The 22,934-nt window shown below is 35.1% G+C and overlaps 1 protein-coding gene across 1 annotated transcript in view; it reads right to left on the bottom strand.

Annotated features, from left to right (window-relative positions):
* The window catches only part of ctnna2 (catenin (cadherin-associated protein), alpha 2), a 467,074-nt gene that overhangs the window by 102,782 nt on the left and 341,358 nt on the right, over positions 1 to 22,934 (bottom strand). The window contains exon 8 of the mRNA XM_066719775.1: positions 7,728 to 7,808. Within this exon, the coding sequence (XP_066575872.1) occupies positions 7,728 to 7,808 (81 nt within the window). The remainder of the gene's footprint in view (positions 1 to 7,727; positions 7,809 to 22,934) is intronic.

Raw genomic sequence — 22,934 nt, forward strand, 5'->3', positions numbered from 1 at the left:
CCAATTGCCTTTAATTTCATGCAAAGTACTAAACTCATCAATGTCATGTGCAGTGATGAAAAGCATGCAAATTTCCTATCTTCAAAAAAAAAAGTATTTGAGATGATACTTGAAGTAAAGTTAATAAATAAATAAACAATAATGGTAACAGTTTATAATAAGGTGCTGTGATTCCTCATTTATTAATAGATGAATACCACAGGATTTAAACATCAATACATCATGAACATCAATCTGAGTTCTGATGTTGAGCACATGAAGCCTAACCCTAACCCTGTTATACATGTGATTAACATAAGAACTCAGATGATGTACATGACATTTTCATGTGTTTATCCTGTGGTATTCATATATTAATTAATGAGGAATCACGGTACCTTATTATAAAGTGTGACCACAATAATAATATGAATTATAATATTACAAAAAAATGTATACTGTATATGTACACATTTGAGTACTTATTGAATTTGATATCATATATTTGAAACCTATGTTAATCAAAACCTCAACTTATAACTCCTATCTGATAACAGACTATAGTCACACATTACAAAAAATGTGTTTTGTTATCCAGTATCATTATTAGTATGTTAGCCTGTTTTAAGCAAATTTGTAATACATTTTTATGATCATAAATTGGCCTGCTTTAAAATAACTGGATTCACTCTAGGCAACAGCAATGATTAAGCCATCATTTATGCACAACTTTGATGTGAAACTCTATTTCGTTAAATGCTCTTCATTACCAGATGTCTCTACATTAATGAAACAAATTTTTGAATGTATATTTCGGGAAATACAGAAGACAAATAGTACATTTAAATAATGCCAAATTACTAAAAACTATTAAAAACAATACAGGTCAAATACAAGACATTGCAGACCATTCCCACCATTTCTTGATATTTTAGTGTGCCTCATATAAATTGTTTTGAAAGATAATAAGAAAGTGGACAATTTCCATTCTCTTTGCTATATGTTATGTGAGTACTTGCATAAATAGTACTTGTATTTGTATTGAAGACTTTTGTAGACATCAAGACACAGACAATAGATCTGTTTAGTTGGATACACTTGTGAGTAGAAAGGTTTCTTACTAAATCAGCACTAAATATAAAACAAATGATTGTGTTCACCCTAATAGAGGGACAGCAGGGAATGCAACTCTCAAAGTAAGATTTTATTTTTTAATATGTAATGTAATGACAGAAAATTCAATCTTGTAACACAAATTTTGAATTGGTAAAAATAAAACCCCTACAGAATATTAAAGCAATACTATGTAAATGGTTTTTAAAAAGAGGACAAGAATTGTATAGGAAACATCTGTCATATGTGCCCATGCTGCAGTACAGAGGCAGATATAAAATAAGGAATGAACTATACATTACTTAATTAAACTAATAGTGTAACTGCATCTCTCTCTCTCTCTCTCTCTCTCTCTCTCTCTATATATATATATATATATATATATATATATGCAGACAAAAAAAGTTAGTGTGTGAGAATATGGACCAGTCCAGACATTAGAGAGTGGTGACATTGAGTGTCTGTTCAGCAGTAGCTTTGTTTATTAGGGATCATTTCTTTGACTGGTCCACAGAATCAATCCGCTCTGGCTATTGCAAGAGAGCGTACCTTGCCAGGGAAAAATAAATGCTGGCAGCCTCCCAATGGTGACATGCTGACTGAAATACAATTGAACAGTGACAAAGACTATCGGGCTATTGAATTCGCCACAGAAGTTGGACCAGAAGTTGGATTCTTTAAAAAAAAAAAAAAAGGAAAGGAAAAAAGGGACATTGTAAAAATTGAAAATACCAACATGTAATTTGTCTTCTAACTGCTTTGGCTGAGATCAAGCTCATAAACTGTTCCAGGAAGTTTGGAGAACGCTTTTCTCTGAGCTGATCCGATTGTATTGCGTCTCACACAAAGTACTGTAGTGCGCAAGGTAGGTATTCTCCGATGCAGAAGATAACACACCCATTCCGCTGAAGTCACTTCTGGTGTGCACACAGACTTGTGATGCACAAAGAGAATATTGAAGGTGGACTGATGTTTACTGAGCTATCAATGACAGACTCGAGGGCCAGTGAAATATGAGACGTTGACAAGGCTTTTACTGAAGTGCCGTCACAAGACGAATGCTTGTTACTCTCATGTTAATTTTGTTAATTTGTAAACTGTACTTGTATTATGCTTTATTTGATTTGTGTACTGTATTGTTGCACTTTTGTATTGCTCATGTAACCTGGAAGTCGCCCTGGGTGTCTGCCAATAAATAATAATAAATACTTTTGGAAGAGCTCATGTTGTCTACTTTGGATACTAAGTTGAGATGTCTTAACCTTTTTCATAATATGTGCACATCCTGATACAGGAATGCTACTCAGGTCTTGCCGTATTACTTCCCAGGCACATGCCAATCACTCTGTATTGCCACCTTTCCACATCCTTGCACGATTGAATTAGACACATTCAAATACCGAGGATTAAGTTCTAATTCTTAAATGTATGGGCTGATTAAAAAAGCTTTGATGCATGGTGTCCAAAGGTATATTTTGGCATGTGATACTTCTAGGATGAGCCCTTAAATTCAGTTATCAGTCAAAAGAAGCTATGAGGAATGGCTTGACAGAACCATTTGTTAAGTGGGATGACAAGGGTATGAACACATGGCACTTTTCCAATAGCTTAAATGGATGTGTGTCAGGGGAATACTAATTGCATGAGGCAAGACATTTAAGGATATTAGCTCAACACTGTCAGCCTATTCTTCCCAATTAGAGCTATTCATCAACACTAATAACAGCTGAGAAGCTATTTTTATGTTTTATTTTCCTTTCTTTCTTGATGCCCTCAGTAAATGCAACAAAACAAAGGGCACTTTTACAGATGCCTGCATCTTCAAGATAATATGAAAAGAACCAAACAATCATGTCTCTCCAGAAAGATCAGGAGACAATACATGATCATGAGAAGAATGCAAAGTAAATTGTGATGCGGTGGAAAAAAAACATGCAAATGACAGAATTCCAACATGGATCTAAGCAATGAGTTGTGCAATACCTATTAAAATATTAATACAGTGTGTTTGTTCTTATAAAAAAAAAAAAAAGAAATGTCTCGCAAATTTGGAAGAGGAAAATTAGATGCATGTCCTTGCCTGTCATTTGCAAGTTTCTATGTTTCATGAAAGTCCAAACTCATTAGAGATATCAATAAAATACATCCCTTAAAAGTGACGCCTGCTGTGGTTATACAGCACAGGTCTTCTGTAGCACCAAGCTTTGTTAATATGTTTATGCAAATACCACAGGAGGCAACGCAACCTGTTCACCTCTCCTATATTTTCAAAAGAGTTGATCTGAAACATGAGGGTAATTAGACATAAAAAAAAAAATCACCATTTATTGAAGAGAACAAATTTGCAATGCATGAAAGAGCTAATATCAGAAAGGTATCTTGGTTATACACTAGTCTCCTTCCATGCTTATAAAACATTTTCCTCATTTGCCATTTATATATTTTTTTTATGTATCGATCTTTGCTATTTACAATAAATATATATAAAGTTGTGTTTTATGGGCAGAGTGTTTTTAGAGTATGAAGCTGTGAAAAGTAGTTTTATATACTTAAGAGGATATATTGATAGCAAGTAATGGAAACAATATTGCATATTTTTGGCAACATACTGCTTTCCAACTTCGCTTGTTTCCAGGTTAATATTTTACATGGGTGTTTTCACATATTTGCATATATTTGTCTTTTGTGGAGGGGACACGACTAGTTTCTAGACAAAACAAGCACTAATTATGCTCATTATGCTCAAACAATCTCTCTGGTGAATTAATTTCCTCTGTTCGAAAGTAGAAAAGAATAACTGATTGCATCAATCTGGAAGAGTGGTGTTTCTTACTTATACATGATAACAACACATAAAGATGCATAAATCCATGTTTTTAGAAATGGCGACTTTTTAAGTTCTCTTCTGAAGTGTTTGGTAGATTTTATTCAGTAAATACAGCAGATATTTTTCTAAATCTTTTCCAGGTCCTCAAGAGACAGGCGAGTGCTGTGTAAGTGTTAGCAGGTAAAGGATCTGTTTTTAAATACAGGCCCATATGTACACCCGTAAACATTACACATGGCATACATTAAAAGTGATGGTCAAAATTACAGTGGAAAAGAAATTGCAGCAGACTTGCAAGAGTAAATCAGGACTATTAAACACTTTCCATTTCCTTTAAACCACTTTAGAGTGTCATAAAAACCAAGAAGCTCAGTAATAAACATCCTGGAGAATTTAATACTGTGGTAGATAATAAAATAAATGTCTTAAGAGGATTAAAACTGCTTGGCCTTGTGAATCTGTAAACTGATTTTTACGCCTAATTATAATACACATGTCAAGGAAGTTTACTGCTGTCCAAATATTGGCCAAGTAGACCGGCACAAAAGAAGGGAAGATATAGACATTGCAGGGGAAAGAAACACAGACTAAGATGGGGCATATGATGTACAGCTTTGGTAGAAACGTGCTATGTGATATTTATTGCCAAGCAAGGTGACAAAAGATTTTATTTCCATCCAATTATAATAAAATTGCATTACCTATGTGTTTCTAACTGATGTACTGTCATGCTGGGGAGTGTTATAGGCATCTCATAAATGTCACAGGGAAGCTGTGCTATGTTACATTGGTTGATTAACAGGGTGATTTATACCAAGGATCAACCTTTGTCATGCAGCATGTGGATTTTGAGACATATCCATAATCCAGGCGGAAAACCGGAAAAAGAGAAGTTACTCGCAGTCTCTTTGAGAAAGCTTGGACTGGAAAAAAAAAATAGTTTTCCTTTGATGGTTACAATACGGTTGTTCTGGATTAGGCTGCCTATGTGTATATGGCAAAATCGTACTGCAGAAAACTAATACTTGCACAGGCCATGCTTCAGACTAGTCGGGCATGGACAGTACAGGTGCATTTGTAGAAAATGTAAGTGGAAATTACATTCATACTTAGTTTTATTACACAGAGGAATCTTAACCAATGTGTTAATATGCTTTGCATGTTTTGATCAATATATTGTGTTTGAGTATATGCAGAAAACATACAAAAAAAACTTCAAGTGTATATAATATCAGAATGGGAGTTTTCTTTGACATGAAAAAGGGTGATTTAGAATCTGATCACTCTAAGTAAGTGGATATCAGTCGAAATCCCATCCTACAAAAAGCCTTCAATGTTTGCTCAAGTTGAGAGATCTACAGGGTGCATTTGTGAGGAACAGGACTTTCACTTCAAATTGATTCTTAATATATTGTTGTTATTTTACAAAACTTTTTATGGGCCAGCAGTGCACTCATCTCTATTTTTTTTAACAATTCATTAAGATGCTTTGAAGAGAGAAGAGCTGAGGAGCACAAGGAAAATACACTAGAGAATCAGCTTTAAAACATTACATTTTCCTGATCTCAATCTCTTAGAACATCTGTGGGATGAGCTTGAATGGCGACTCGGCAAGACTGTATACAGAATCACTTCTCTCACTGCACTAGAAACACAGCTGCAGTGGGAATGGCACAGTATTTGTTGTCTGCCTGCTATCAAAACTATTGCAGCAGTCAATAAGGCCAAAAAGGTCTTGGAGTATATGAAATAAATCACTAAAAACCTTTGGTAACACAGTGGGAATGAAACGCATAGCCACAAGTTATAAAACACACAGGCGTTTTACAATTCAAATGCCATCTTCCAAAAAATAGACAGAACCATAGATCAGTACCTCAGTATTTTGGATAGTTACGCTGATCGGCCAATATTAAGCAGAACCGTATTTCCATGAAAGGTCAAACTGCACTTGATCATTGTATTAAATTGAATCTAAGAAGATTTTGTTAGTGATAATGTATCAAATGCAATGGAAAATGTGATCACTTTTGCAGCAGTGCTTGAGATTGTTTGGAGTGTGTTTGGTGGAGAGATGTGCTTTTTCTTGTGTGGTCTTTATTAGTGCTTTCAGTTTCACATCTGTTCTTCTCTGCTGTTTTCAGACCTGTGACCTGTCCTTACTGAGGCTGTAGTATATGGACAATTTGACAAAAATCCCTGCATGGTTTTTATGGAGAATGTGACTTCCAATGAAAGCATTTTAGGAATATTGTTTAAATCCTATGTTGTATTGGGCTGGCAAGGAAGAAACAATCATAATAGTATTGTTTGTGTTTAAGCTCCACAAACAGTACATTCAGATATGTTGCAAACGCCCCAAGAACCAGCAGGAACTAAAGACAGCTGCAGTACAGGCCTGGCAGAGCATCACCAGGGATGAAACCCAGCATCTGGTGATGGCTATGGGTTCCAGACTTCAGGCAGTCATTGACTGCAAAATATTTGGAACCAAGTATTGAAACTCACAATTTAATTAATGATTATGTTAGTTTTTCCGAATACTTTTGAGCCCCTAAAATTGGAGGGACCACATATACATATCTGTGAAATTCCTACACCATTCACCCAATTTGGATGTAACAAATTAAAGATGAAAGTCTACACTTAAAGCACATCTTGATTGTTTCCTTTCAAATCCATTGTGGTGGCATACAGAGCCAAAATGATGACAATTGTGTCACTGTCCAAATATTTATGGACCTAACTGTACATAGATCTTGAAGAAAACTTCATAGAGATTTTTCAGTAAACTTTGCCCTTTTCTTTACCAACACCAAAGACCTTCTCTTTCAAACACCATGAGGATACATGGGCTGGTCTGCCATAATTACCGTATCAGACCAGCATGTAATTCTTGGCTGTTACCTCTGTTCAAATAAACAACCTACACTGTCATTACATTCCAGTCAATATTATTCCCATCTTCCTACTCCTGTAGCATAGCAATTGCTTGCACAGCCTTGAACAACAATTGAAAATTAACTGTAAATCCTAGTACTGCTCAGGAAGCATACTGCCTGTTGTAAGCAGATTAGCATCCTTCTGTGTGTCCTCTGGAACTAATACTACACAATTCATTTTTCTCTAGTGCCCTAGTTCTAGGCTCAAGTTTGAAAATGCCATTTGCGAATCTGATCAGGAAGTCAGGAGTGACTTCAGTGTGACAATAGATATCCTAGCTGAACTATTTTAGAATTAATCTGTTTAACATCTAGCTGTCATTATTTTCAATCAATCAAAACACATGCCTTAAATCTGTCATCTCCTGAGATCACATATATTTTTCTCCCCAGTCCAACAAGCAGATGTGGCCAGTATAAACCTGTCATACGATTCCTTTGCATGTATCAAAAGTGAACACGCATAATGAAAACCCTTCTGGAATAAATTGTGATCAATCCCCCCCCCCCCCATAAGCATTGTACTAAATGTAATCACCTTTGCAGGAATCTTAATAAATGCTGTTACTCTTTATAGCAGCTCATAATTAATCATCAACTTAATATGCACGCACAAGCTTTGTGTATGTCTCCCTTGAGCAATTGTTTAATTGTGGATAACACCCCTAGTGATTTTATCCACCTATAAATAACACGATCAGGCTCACAAATATTGCATCCAGTTTAACACATTTACCAAACTGGTAACTTGACTCATACCTTTTTGGTGTGTCCCCACTGTGCACACCTTTTTAAATAGGATATGAGTTCATGAAGGTTAATGAATATTGTGCCACAGATATAAATACAGTTGCAAAAGGCTGTACCTGTCTTCGGAGGTCCCTTGTTTTTTTGGTCATCTTGTCAATGGCGGTGTTAAGTGGGTCTCCTTTCTCTTTTCTGCCAGTCTGCAAGAGTAAAACAGAAATACCTGTAAGACACACAGACTATTCAGAGTCAAATACATATTTGTCCATATGTTTTATTTGTCTAAGAAGCCCCTTGTACAAACATTGTGTCTTTATTTGAACCCCATGATCCTGACACACATCCCTGGGCAGTAACATCAGATCAGGAATCATCATTTTAAAGTAAAAAGAAAGAAAAAAAAAACTGTCATTAAAAATAGAATCACTGCAGCTTAAAGGGAAGAAGGCAAAAGGTGAAAGAGGAGAAGCTCATTACTGGAAAACTTTTGTAAAAGATATTGATGCATCTTCAAACGCAAGAACATCAGTACAGCAATAATCAAGAGGGTATTCTTAAAAAATAGAACTGTGTGTCATCAGACTGCATGACAAATCACAGCTTAACTATTTGCAGGGGAAAAAAACCTGAAGGTACACAAAATGACTTGACTATAAGGTGCACAAATGGCAAAAGAAGTACTGTACCACTTAAGTGCGCAACAAAATGTGGAACATCAAATGGCGGGTGAGGTACGGAGAGAAGCTGACATAGTTTGAAGTGCTATAAATTCATAAAAAGCAGAAAAGACTGCAGTGTCTGCTGGCAATTTTCAATAATTGGTCTCCATGTTTCAGAGTACAGAGGATTGAAATGCAACGCTTTTTACCGAACGGAGACCACCACAAATCATGTTGCCTAGCCCAGTTCCAGAGGAATTCATTGACAAGGAGATGCATTTTACACAGCTTGTTTTTTTACAATTTGATGGTATGTTTTGGGATATTGTTTCCCTTTCTTGCTTCGATTAATAATTTAGAAATACTATTTATACATGTTTTAATTTTCTGTTTTCTGTGTTCTGTTTGAGGGAGTCCGTTTTTGAACAATGCTTTAATTTGTTTCTGAGAAGTCATCATAAAACATGCATGGGACATGCTTTGTTCATTCCCTTTTAAGAACACACAGCTGCTGTCTCAAGTTATGGATTCAAACAAAACTCAAATTAAGGATGGCACTTCTTTGAAATCCCTGTTTATTAAACACAAGCATTCGAGTCAAATCTTAGAAACTGAAGAGGACCAGTTGGACTATGGTTTGTTCCTTCTTGGTTCCTACAATGTGTGGAGTGGCTCTCAATCAGTGAAAAGAAAGATCCAGTGAAAATAGTAATGTGTAATGTGGGCGGTCTAATAGTGTCAAAAAGAGGCATGATGTAAACAAATCAGTTCTGGTGCAAACAAAAATATTGCAACCAACAACCAAAAAATGCAAAAATATCACCCAAAATAAATAAATAAACAAAAAAAGTCTAAATAAATAAGCAGAAGTCTGCAGTAAACATTTCCTCATTGCAGCAATACAATTAATGTAATATGTGTCAGTGCATGTCTCTATTCCATGCCTATAATTAACCTGTTCACACTCAAAACAGTGTGACAGGAGCACTGACTCAGCAAACATCATAGCAGTACTCTCTTGCTTTGCAACTATTATCCTTTGCATAGTCCCCTAATAATTGGCATCACCTCCAGACCAAACTCCACTGGAAGAAGGGGAATTGAAATGCATGAATTTGTAATAATAACACTTCTGTCCATAACTTTTATCGATTACATACCAGCCAAAGTATAATAAACCTCACAAGATACATGCAACTAATGTGCATACATAGAGGTATAGGCTAACCTTCAACTACTGACATTCAATGCAATTAATCCCCCACTTCTCCCAAAGGAAGACCCATGCCAAGTCTACAGCATCTACACACCCTAGCAGATCACTGTTGCACTCAAAAATGTTATTTAATTTTCATTTCATTGACCATTTCATTACACATGGTATAGACCAACACTTTGGCATAAATGACTATGACATGTATGCAAGATGTATAGATTAAAAAGTAAGACATACTATGCACACATTCAAAAGATAAAGGAAAAGCAAATATTCAGAGAGGGAAAATTTGGTATTACACATGAAACATTGAGGGAATGACTGGTCTGAAAGCCTAGAACCTTCCAGTTCCATTTTGTGACTTTTATTTTCAACACAGCCTTTGAGCAAATTGAAATACATTTTGAAGACCCTGATGAAAGACGCGATAACCTTTTTTAATTCTAATTATATCATTAAATGCATGTATGAATTTGTTTTAAATGTGAAGTGCAATTAAAGGTGTGATTGGTTTTCAGATTTAAAACGTACCGGTTCAGGGGGCATTTCTTGTCTGGTGTTTAACTGCTTAACCTTACGCAAGTCATTAAAAACACAGCTGCCCCCATTGCCAATCTCCCAGTACGAGTCGTCATCAGACTAGTATTCAAAGCCAGCGAATGGCACAGAACTAAGCATGCATACTGCCAAAGAAGACCTGGTATACAAGTGCAACACTCCAGATGCATGCTTTCTATGAGATAAGAGTTACTTCTAGACTTCTCCAGGCTTAACTGAGAATTATTTTATCCACTACAAGAAGATTATGATAACCACAAGGAAAAAGTGAAATATCTCCAAATACATCAAGCCACTCATAACAATTTCAACGATAGCTTGAGGACAGTTATAATACTACATGAAGAATCTTAGTCTCACATGATCCAGAAAACTGCAAACACAAAACACACACAAATAAACAAAAAATATATATGTTCAGATACTGTTCTTTTCACTTAGACAGACATGCTTATGTAACCTTAATGAGATCCGTTAGATTACAGTATTACTACAGAAAAACAAACATTTTCTATTTACTTTCCAATATTATTTTGGAAACATGTGACAATGAAGATTTTGACCCATAGTGTTTTGTCATTGTTGTTATGTTTATGAGGTGTCATAGGAATACCTCCCAAAGCATGTGTTCTGAATATTGTAGTTGTCATACTTTGTGATAATCTAATCAAGGTATGTTATTGAGAGTCATTGACTATGCTTCTTTTTTCATTAGAGAGGGGAAAAAGTGCAAGCATATCACTGCAGCTTAAATCAAATCTGAAATTCAGCTTGGTTCTCCATTGTTATTTTTCATGGCTGAGCCTTAAGGCAAACAAATTCTGTCACTTCAAATGTATTTGGCAGTATTGAGCCATACACATTATTGTTTCCCATTAGTCTATAGATTGGCTGCGTCAAAGCGAAATACCCCAAAGAACACTTTATAATCAAAACAAAATGTACAAACGGGCTTTTGCAACAAGTAATACAATTAAATACTATTTACAAGGTCCAAAAGGTCTTTTTTCAACCCCCAAATGCTGAAGTGATGATTGGGAATAATGGTCACTGACTGAAGCTAAAATGTTCAGAAAGAGGGGATGGAGTCACACAGGCTGTTAAGTTACTAGCAGCTTCACGATTTCCATTTCACGTAGTGATTTTAAATACAGAACATGAGCATGTAACACATGGACTTAAGAAAAATAGAGGCAGCAGTAAGCAAGTAAATACAAGTAAATACATAATTAAACAAATGTGCAAATACGCTTTACTGTGAATATCAAATTTAGATTATAAGTCAATGTCCACTTTTTTTCTGGTTAAGAAATACTTAATGGCAGAAGGAACTTCCAAAACTCTTCACTAGAACACCCTGTTTTGTGCCTTTAAACATTGTACAGTTTTGCATTAGTATTCTGTGTAACCAGGGGTCTTATTGCAGTGTCCAGATACAGAGTTCATTTTTATTTTAAATATAAAATATCTTACTGCCTGTTTGCTACATAGTGCCTTAATGTAGCCTTTGTGCACTCTATCAGAAAACTGATCAACAAGGCAATCTGGTCTTTTTTACTCGACACAAAAGTACTTATCCCATGTGCTTTCCACTGTATTTGTCAATGTCTAAGTGGGCATGTACTTGTTACCACTGCTTTCAAAAGCCTTTTCATCCAAATAGTATTTCCTCGCAGTTTATACATTTCTCTTGGTTTGTTTTTACTGAAAAAAGAGGATGGTTAGTCCAGAGTTTTAAAGGTGGTATCTATTAAAAACCAGACCACGTGTAAAATTCAGATCGGCAGATTACTGAAAGAAAATTGATTAATATGTTCCCGTTGCCTTCTCTGCACACTGAGGAAATGCACCAAAGACCGCCCATTTACAGCTCGTGATAATGCAGGTCTGTCCGGCAACCCCTGCCCTAACCTTGTCCTCCTTATAATTTTTGCTTATCTTTCAAAACACGATGGACACCTTCAGAGATCAGTCTGTGCTCTAAAACAAGGACAGGCGTTCGGTGTTATCTGCTGCTGTGTGGCATACATAAAAGTCATTTCACTAAAGGACAAACTCAGAACTTGTACATGTCAATAAATATTTGGACACATCTGCAATAGTGACAGGCAAAAGCCTCATATCCATCTCACATCAGGCCTGTAAATGTTCATGCAAATCCACTGATGTACAATTATCTCAGTTTATTATTTTGATCCTCTCCCAAAATATATTTTAGAATTCTGAAGCAGGGATTCTTAACCGTTTGGAAAACAAAATATAATCATTCTACAAAATGGTTCAACTAGACTGACATAAAAGGAGAAATGCATTTTTATGCATATTAAACTAACAAAATCAAATGGCAAAATCCCATTCATTTAAAAGTACAAAAGTACACTCCCTGTCCACGACTGCATAAGCCACGTTCCCATGTTTGTGTACTAATGTATATTTATATATTCTACAGGGGTCATTCTCTGATGCAGTTGTGAATAAAAGAATGAGAGCAAAGCCAGAGCTGAATATCAATTGCAGACGAGGATGCTCCATGAAATCCTTATTAAATTCTTGCTTAATGAAGTGCATATTACTATCATAGATTAGCTTTTTGGGGAAGGATTTTGCACTGTCCTTTTGAAAAGAAAGACATTAAAGCTTCTTGGATGTTTAGAGTTGTTCATTGGGATTAAAATATGATTTTTTTTTTCTATTTTCAATAAATAGCATATGGTCTGTTCCCATTAATGAAGTGCTTTTTGATTTGATACAATCATAACGGTCAAATAAATAAAATGTCAAATTAAGCCCATGTATTCAAGTAATAAAAAGATTATATAATTGTGTAGGGTCCGACAGATATATCAGAGCACCAATAATATCGGCTGATACTGGCCTTTTACAGAAATATCTGTATCAGCACATATTTCACCAATAATGCACTGACATGTTTTCTCAAACTGTTGGCTAAATATATTTTTTTAATTACCATAAAATAATTTGTCAGCCTTCAGACAATGAATAAATACATGTTTATTTGGTTTTACAGTCGTTATTATAATTGTTAACCATTATTTTTTAACATAGTTATGGTGCTTTAGTTTTCACTGGAAGCTTCTGACTCCACAGAGATTCTCATGTACGGCGCTGTGCACACACTACTGAGCGCTGTGTGAAACAAACACCCCCACTGAGAAACACAGGGCTGATCAACCAATAAACATGTGTTTTACTAAAATACTCATAACCAATACAAAGTGTTTTTGAAAGCTGTGCTGCATTTGAGTCTCCATAGTTTTGATTGTTTATTTTCGTCTTAACTGAAGATTACTGCATACTATGGCATAGAGGGATATTTTAAATGAAAAGTTAATTGAATCACTTTTCAAAATTCAAAATAGCAATTAAAATAAAGAAAAACAGTAAATGTTCACTGAAGATGTTGACTGGATATCAGCAAACAAATGACAAGCAAGCTCAGATCACAGTAAAACATTTAAAGAAAATTAGAGTGAAATACGCATCTCTCAGACAATGTTAGATAAAACTTAAACTATACATGATATTTATAAAACTATTCCAAATCCTACATTGTCTTTTGGCTGTGATTCGTATTGCAATACTTTTACCACACATATTAAATAAGTTTTGAGGGCATTTTTAAGCGTCCTGCACTGTAACCTGTCCCAGTGTGAGCGGCAGTATTGAGCACTGAGCAGGGAACTGACGCGTGTAAAATACAAATATTTTACTATTTTACAAATATTTCAAATATAAGCCAGACCAGCAACTTAACATTATCATATTATTTGCTCTAATGTACAGCACATGCACATGTTTCTATTTGTGTGTGAAATTGCTCATATACCTGGTCTTTGTTCTAATGTATAGAACATGCATATTTTTATACTTTTCCTTTCTTCTCCCTTATTCTAATTTATTCGATTGTTGGTTGTTATTTATGACTAAAATGAATGCTAATTTTATTATATAAAATGTAAAAATGTAAAAATCCTGCCTTCAGTGCATAGTTGACACAATTTCTCTCTGACAGAGAGATTTGAGGGACCCATGCTAGAAAATGTCTGTTTTGCATGCTAACAAAAAAGTAAATATTGGTATATATATCGGTAATTGGGAAATGTAGCTTCCCAATTATTGTTATTGGTATAGGACCCACAAAACTGTATCGGTCGGGCTCTAATATTTTGATTTATAGATTTAAACTTTCCACCCCAATAAAGTGATGCTGTTTAAATAATTGAGTTGCAAAATCCAAATTAGTGAAGAAGAGACAGCATAACGTTGTTCGGGACCTTTTGTAATACTGACAACATAGTTTTCTACAGGCTAGAAGGAAGTGCAACACAATTAGTCAACATTGACTGGGAAGGACAAGTCCGCTGTAACAGGAAATTAGGAAGTGGGACATTACAACTGATTAAAAACCTACAGCTAAATTATAGGAAAGGCCCTTTGCTGTGCATCGAAATTTGCCATCTATTTCACTTTTTCTTAATTATATCTGGCACCCAAGAGATTAGTTTCTTATTCATCAACATCAAAGTGCAAAACCTGCCGTAATACTAATGATCACCATCATCATCATCATAATCATCATCATTTTGTCTTCATACTTCCCTTTCTAACAAATGGATTCATTAGCCACTTGATGCATGGAATCCCATCATTCTTTTTTTGATACCACTTTCTTTTCAAATGACTTTGTCTAGTTAGCACTTTCTTCATGGCAGATTCTTCCGTCTGCTCTGTGCCATTCTTCTTCATCAATGTAATTTTCCGTCACAGATGCATTCATATCTGTTTCAAGGTAAACTGATGCTAAATGTTCAGCAGATCCAAATTACAAGGTCCATTGTGTTCGTTTTCCCATATGACAAACAGTGCAGAGAAAAATAGTTAATTGCTTTTACTTTTGGTTTCCTGAATTATTCACCACGACTTGCTGTTCTGCAATTACAGAATATGAACTTAAGCATGCTTTATATCTGGTCTTTAACTGACATAATCTTTAAGTATCTTAATGTGTCAACATGTGGAGTGGGACATGATGTCTGCGCTCTATAAGGGTTTGGGAAAACAGGCACAGAAGGTATGATGTAAAGACAGTGATTTATAATTCATAGTGCTCAGTTCGCTATACAAAATAGACAAAAAAACTCCTTATCAAGTCTACCTAAACACATGAACAGTTCCTCTCTGCACAAGCAACTAAGAAACACCACAAACAGGACAAATACACGGGTGAAACAAACAACCATTATCTGTGATCAAAGCCAAGTCCATAAACCAAGTCCGTTCCCATAATCAATTCTGTTTTCTGTTCTCTCTCTCACCCACTGACTCCTCTCTCAGGGGCACTCCTCCATAAAGAAGTCATCGCTTCCTGTTTTATAAAGTTGGGAGCTCTTCCCCCCGTTAATTCAGCGAATTTCAGGATGGTCTCTCTATATCTGACTGCACTGAACCTCTGCTTGAATGAGAACCCTGTCCCTGGAAAATGACTCCCGCCTGCATTAAATGAAATGAACAGTCTCTTTCCTTTAAAATGTGACAGCAAATATCCACATCTCTGACTGCAATGGCAAATTAAATAATTTCTAAAAATTACAATTATTGCAATTACAAATTAAAAAAAATTAAATTAAAAAAAATGGTGTGACCGAATCTGGTGCTGGTGCCACCAATTAAAACAGTTAGTGGCACCAGTGGAAAATGTTGGTCTGGAGCCCTGCAGAGGTTTTTATATTTTTTTACCAGAAAGTGTACATACATGCATACATAAACACATGGGGGCATTACATGATCCTAAAAGTATCTGACTGAATTGCATTGCACTTTTAATTCCTGTGTATGTTTGCCTAGACAAGATATGAAACCTACAGTGCCGAGATAAAGCTCTTTACAGCTCTTTACGCCATCATGTGCTTAATTTCATATAAGTGCATCTGGATTACAGATATTCTAACTGGATCCAACAAGGTATATTAGATGAAGTAGCATTTATTTCCTGAGAACCTCAACACTCAGATAAAGAAATAGAAAAAAAATGCAGCACAGAGAACAAGTAAATTGAAAAGAAAAAACGAAAAAGCTCGGAAACAATGGAAAGGGTTTTTGTTCTCACAGAACATCCATCTCCTCTTCAGATCAATGTGTTAAATGATATCAATTCCGGCTCCTTGTCAGTTTAATTAGGAATGTGAAGCACAATTACGGAGCACAATAGTAAATCTGGCACAGAACTTAGAAGAGGACCATCTGAATTGCCTATTCTTAATAAATGTTAAGTAAGTATTATTCTGTTTTTGGAAAGGAAAAAATAAAATAAAATAAAAACAGATACAAAGTTTATAATAAATAACATCCTGATTCTAATTAAGATGTACATTTATAAATCAATCTGTTGTCTCAATACCAAAACAAAAAACAAAAAAACAAGAACCACAGAACTGTTCATTAGCTAAAAAATAATTATGTATACTTTTATGTGGAAATGGTTAATTTGATTTTGATTGGATTTTGATCTTCACTGTAAGCCCCAAGTACCTACTGTCCACCTATCACAGCAATCTGAGGATTTGAACCTGTAGGTACCACACAAGCCACAAGAGTCGCTCATATGTGAGTTTTCCCCAGCTACATGTACCTCCCCTCCCCTGGTAACACTTGGCCAGTGATGCTCTGCCTTCTGGGAACTCCTGGTGAAATCTGAAAATATCATAGGTTGGGCTGGAGACTAGTTAATCCACCCAATAGGACACACCCTGCTGTAACCATATGCACCCCTCAATTGCTCCTTCAGAATGTTCTGGGATTGTAAAAGATCTCAGCACATTCTAAGAATATGTCGTTTTCCAGACACAATACATTTTATTTTTTTAACATGCACATTATAAGGCTAAAATAATGTAATCATACTGAAACATATTCACCACTTGTTGAGAAGAAAAACAACAAACTATTAATTCAAAACAAGAGTAGGAGAGTCCTGGACAACCAATGCTTACTGTCAAGTATATTTAACGAAGCTATAAAGCCATTATTTATAGCCAACATATGCTGATATTTACTGTTTCTCGATTAGCTGTCTCAGGGACACATGGCAAATGAAGAGGGGATTCAATTATAAGCAATTGTATATTTTTAGTAAACTATTTCTAGTTAATATATTTCATACATGTTATTATTATTATTTTAAAGAACATCTATTTTTACGTATGTCAATATTAGAAACCAAGCTTCTTTATGTCTAACATTATAAAAGTGGCTTTAGGGTAGAGAGTCTGTGATCAAGTAAAAAGCCACAAATTACTAGAGAAAAGACAAGGGGAAAAAATCAGCACCCTGCAGGGAATGTTCTGTATCCTCCTAAGCAGCACAAAGCTGATCACAGCAGGACTATAGAAGAAATTACTGAGTAAAATTGGAAAGGGTTTGGAGTGCTAATATGCATACACACACATAGGAAACAGATGGACAATAAAACCAACAATGACACTAATGAGATCAAAGTGAGAAGATCCTGCAACCGTTTCATCAGCTGCTAAAATGTGGTACTAAAAAGGAAACCTTTAACATTTGATACTTGCGTGAAAAGTGGAATTGCATGCAACTGACAAGCCATCTGCTGCAAATTATTTGAATGAAGAAAAACACAGAGCTGAAAGCTAGTTTCTTAAACAACACTGTCCCTTTTCCACTTCCCAGCACTTGGATGCATCCAACTTGGTTTTGTGTTTATTCAAGAAGAGTTGGAAAGTGAGCCTATCATACGTCTTAGTAGGTAATCATTATCAACATTCATTTGTAATTCAGCTGCTATCCCCTCGATGTCCCTGCAGCCACTCCAGTTATAGTAATCAAATTCACAATTAAGAAATCAACGCATTGTGCTTTGACTAATTTGAAAAATTAAAACTAATTATGATGAGTAATTGGATACATTGATGCATTAAAAGAAGAAATCGAGAGACAAAAACAAGGAGTCAAACACATCGAAATCAAAAAGCATTTAATTATGTGAATGCAGGCAACAATATCCACCTGGTGTACACCAATGGGCTATAATCTATTTTGTTTCATAGAGAATGAAAGGCACATTTCACCAAACATTGTAGTGTTAAATGACGTCCAGAAATTGCTTTAAATATGTGCAAAGATTAAAATCTTATCTCTCCCTAATTGCAAAATATGGCCGGAGACTCGTTGATCTGATTCAGTGGTTTGAAAGCCATGACGTGAGAGTTCATAAAGTTGTAACTAATGAATACATGCCGAGCAATGGCATGTAAACCTTCCATGGGGTTTCTGAAAAACTGACTACAACCTGGAGCACTGCAAAAATGAATTTGAATTATTTCCAGATTTAACATGAAAGGCTAACATATATTTTTAAGGTGTTACCAATTCTATAGAAGCTGAAAGAAGAGTTTCTTCTCATGGCAAACGTCAATCTATGAAAGAAGGCAAGGTTAACAAACTGACGATGCTTGTTAATAGCACAATGTTATGCAAGGGACATTTTCTTTCATGCAAATGTAAGTGTCTCCTAATGTGCTGCTTGTGAACAACCTTTCATTATTATTATTATTATTATTATTATTATTATTATTATTATTATGTTATCTTGGTAATACATTTGTTACAGCATTGATCTTATGATGTCAGTATATTACACACATTGTTCCTGAACCAGTGCTGTGGTCTTCTACTCTTGTTGACAAATTATGTGTTCCTGCTAGTAAACTGAAGCCCCTCCCTGATAATGATACACACTCATTGTTTACTATCCAGAGTAGTGGTAAAAATAAATGTTTTATTGTGAAACACTGAAGGAAAAAACATGCATTACTTGTTACTTCTTATTCTTCGAATGCTGTGAACGCTACAATTAAAGAAGGTATTGAAATTCTGAATAAGTCTGTACTGTTGTCCTCCACAGTGAATATGAATATTGACGTACTGTGTTTTTTTCAGGCTGTAATCTTATGCCATTCAGGGCTCATGTCATAAAGAGTTTAAATCTATTTAAAGGAACAGAATGGTTGTATAGCCTCCTTCTTATAAAACCCTGCTATGCCCTGTTTATAAAATGCGTGTAGTCGACGATTCTTAAATTGATGATTGGAAAATAGATGCTTTTCTTTAATTAAAGACATATAAAATATACACCAACCTTGTAACTGAAATGCATGTATTACGTAAACCACGAACTGGTTTAATTTTAATGCACTACAGCGATCGCAAGGAAAACTAAAAGCGAAAATGGAGAATTGTGATTTTAAGGCTATTTTTGCACTAGATATATCCAGCATGGGGACCCAAAGCGGATGAGTTATTAACCAAATACAAAACAATCCATTTTCATGCCAGCCCAGGTATCACATTTGTGTATCAAGGTCATGGATGCAGCACTCATGAAGCACCTGCTTTGAATGGTGAAAGCCTGCAACTCCCTGAACACAGAAGACAGGTACAGCAGTCAAAGAAAGGTCATACAAAAGCCTGAATGCTGATGTCTTGCTTTCCTTCACATTCAAGTTGGAACACTTTCAAGTAATTACAAACTAGAATACATTATTTTAGTAAAACCCTTTAAAAATATACATCTGTCATGATACAGCTACATTTTATTCAATAGAGTAGCAGTATTAATAATATCGTGGGGGAAAAATCTACTTCCACACTACCAAAAATGATTTCTTGAGATTCTTACCAAAGAATTTTCCTGTAACAAGAAAAACATATCTGTTTTGACCAGCTCGCTCAAGTTAAAACATCTTGTGTTTTCTTGGCGTAAGAAACTGAATTTAATTACCAAAGTAATTTCTTACAGCAAGTAAAATCTAACTTAACCTTAAATAAAGCCGTAAAACAGTACCTTTAGTTCCAGGAGATTTTATGTATGTATGTATGTATGTATGTATCTATGTATGTATGTATGTATGTATTTATTTATTTATTTATTTATGTATTATTAATATTCTTTATATATTTTTTCTTAGCAGATGACCTTACCAAGGGTGGCTTACAGATTAAACTAAATATACACATTTCAAGAATCATCATACAGTAACAGCAGTACAATAGGAATACAATACACAATAAGAGCTAGTTTATTGCAGTAAATATTTCAGTCCTAGCAGATACAAATCGAATATCTACTTCAAATTGTATCATTTTGTTTATAAAATACTAACAAGGGGTTAAAAATAAAAGGAAACCATGTTTAAAAAAATCAGTACAAACACAAATATTTTACACTTTTAAAACACTACAAAGATCAAAGATAAATCAATGTGAGAAAAATAATCTATATTTAAAGTTTCCTTCTACACTAATGATGGATGTGCATTTTGGTTCAAGTTAAAATTGCAGTTTCTGTACTCGTGCCATGGCAATCAATAGCCGGTGGTGGGGCATTGGTTTATATTACACGTTTTATGAAAACGTGGAAGTTTGCAAGAATTCAGAGGGAGACGTTTTTTATTTTATTGTTTTATATTTGGAAAAATAACTAACAAAGATAGCGGACCAACAATCAGTGATTAGGAGTGTGCCACTGCATCTATACACAACTGGATCACTCAAACTGCTGTCAATATTTCTCTGCCAAAAAAAAGAAGATTACTTTAGTGTGACTGCAGACCTTCTTGGGGGTCAGTAACTTCCAACGAATGCTTGAATTAGCTTTCGAACACTAACAGAAAATTAGATAACACAGAGGCCATTAACCTATTCATTTCGGTATTTCGTGAAAGCAATGTTTATATAATATTGTTTTATTGTTGTTGCGAGTTAACTAATTGTATGTACAAATTGTGTATTTGAATGCTGTTTCATAAAATGATATTAGAATTAACACATTCAGTTCAAACTCAGGACTCCATAACGGCATGTAAACGTATTGGTATTAGTCCTGTTACAGATTAAAAACTCAATGATATAGATACAATGTTTTGTGTAATGCGTCTCATATAAAATAAGTTAAGTTGAATTAATTTTGCCGTCTGCTCATGCAAACTGCATGAGAGGACTTATACTGTACATTAAGGAACACCCCAAATGAAAAATATGAACTTTCAATACAGATACCTGTCAGGACATATTGTGAAAGCGTCTGGCAGTGTAACATTGTGCCATCTTGTTTCACAGATGTGCTTCAATGTCAACAATGACATCATTGAATAATCCTGCATGCCACTAATTTAAAATGAATAGTATTAATGCCGGAGTAATAGGTTTGTTCTTTGCTCTAGAGAAGAAGACAAGCAAGGCTCTTCAGATTCTGCCAGATCTCTTTTTTGGCTTTTTCAGGAACATTTTGGTTTAAAAAAAGAGTGTGATGCTGCTCAAGTTTTTACATAATCTAAAATGTGTATTTTGATGGATCAATAAATCTTCAATTTAATACAACATCCCATTGATGTTTTTTGTGTATGTTTTGCTTCCTTAATTTTGTTCCTTTGATTTTAGTCTTTTGCACTAATATAATCAAGTTTTAAGAAAGCACTGTATTTAAGGAAAAAAGTATTTTGAATAATTTCTTGTTGCAAGAACTTTCTTTCCTGATAGAAGAAACAAATGAGGAAACTAATTTCAATGGAATAATTTCTGGACACAAGAAATAATTTCTTGTTGCAAGTAAATTCTGACTGGAATTGACATAACATGGGATGAGAATACATTTCTTGAACCAAGAAGAATTCACCAAGAAAACAAATCTCGGCCCACGGATCTTCAGGGAAGACATATTTTCTTCACAGAAGGAAACAAAATCTTGTAGTAAGAAATGACTTTTGGCAGTGCACTTACTGTAAAATCAAACAATAAATACATATATACATTTGTAATGTTTCTGCTGTGTAAAAGTCTGTGGAGTTGTATCTCTGCCAGATGAATGTGGTTACAGTGAGTGTTATTGCCTGGAACAGTAAAATGGATGTTTCACCAGACCACATGAAAGCTCTTTGTGTAGGCAAGCGCTGGTCAACTGGTTTAGTAACGGCTGAATGTAAGAACACAACCCCCTTTTTAAATTTCAAATGGTAGATCTGATGCATTAGCCAGTGAAAAATTACCATTTCAGCCCAGAGGCCCCTCTGAGATATCAGTCTCTTCACTGAGTCAGACAAATCCGATCTGCGCATCCATTAGTCTGTAGCCAAATCTGACCCCAGGGATAACTGTACCCTTAAGCAAGTTTTAATACAGATTCATCTACAGTTGCTTCTGTAACAGTGAATGTGATAATGAGAAACAAACCACTTAACTGCAATAGACCTAGGATCTGTGCGCGACCCTTCAGTTAGACTGCTGGGCCTCCGGAGAATGCTCCCATGGAAAAACCAAACAGCCAAATGGGATTTAATGACCCTTTGGCTCTGTTATATAGTACTTAAAACCCATACAGGATTAAAAGTAAAATGCTGGCACGGATGTCTGTAGAGAATGTATAATGCATTTTGTCTCACACAGCTTTCCTGCGATAAACTCAAGGGAAAGAACACATTTCCATCTCGTACATTGACGCACACACACACAAAACTGATGGTAATGAAAAAAAATAAAAAAATCTGTGATTCATTTACTTTAGAATATCTTTTTAGAGTTTTGTGGAAAACCAAAAAATCTGTGTAGCAAAAACAAAGGATTCTAGTTGATTGAACTTAGATTTTATGGAGTGGCAGAGTGTGTGTAAACTTTTGACTCACTCCACTGATTTCTATAGTTCTATATATAGTTCTCTAGGCTGAATGTGTGTCCAACAAACTGAACAAATATCAATGTTTAAATGAACCATAGTGATCATACTTGATGAATCACGGCAGCGCTTCAAATGAAGGTTGTGAAAATGTTTGAGTACAACTGTAAGAACTACTGGAAGAATG

This window comes from Amia ocellicauda, chromosome 13, assembly GCF_036373705.1.
Source record: "Amia ocellicauda isolate fAmiCal2 chromosome 13, fAmiCal2.hap1, whole genome shotgun sequence".
In the NCBI taxonomy this organism is placed as follows: Eukaryota; Metazoa; Chordata; class Actinopteri; order Amiiformes; family Amiidae; genus Amia; species Amia ocellicauda.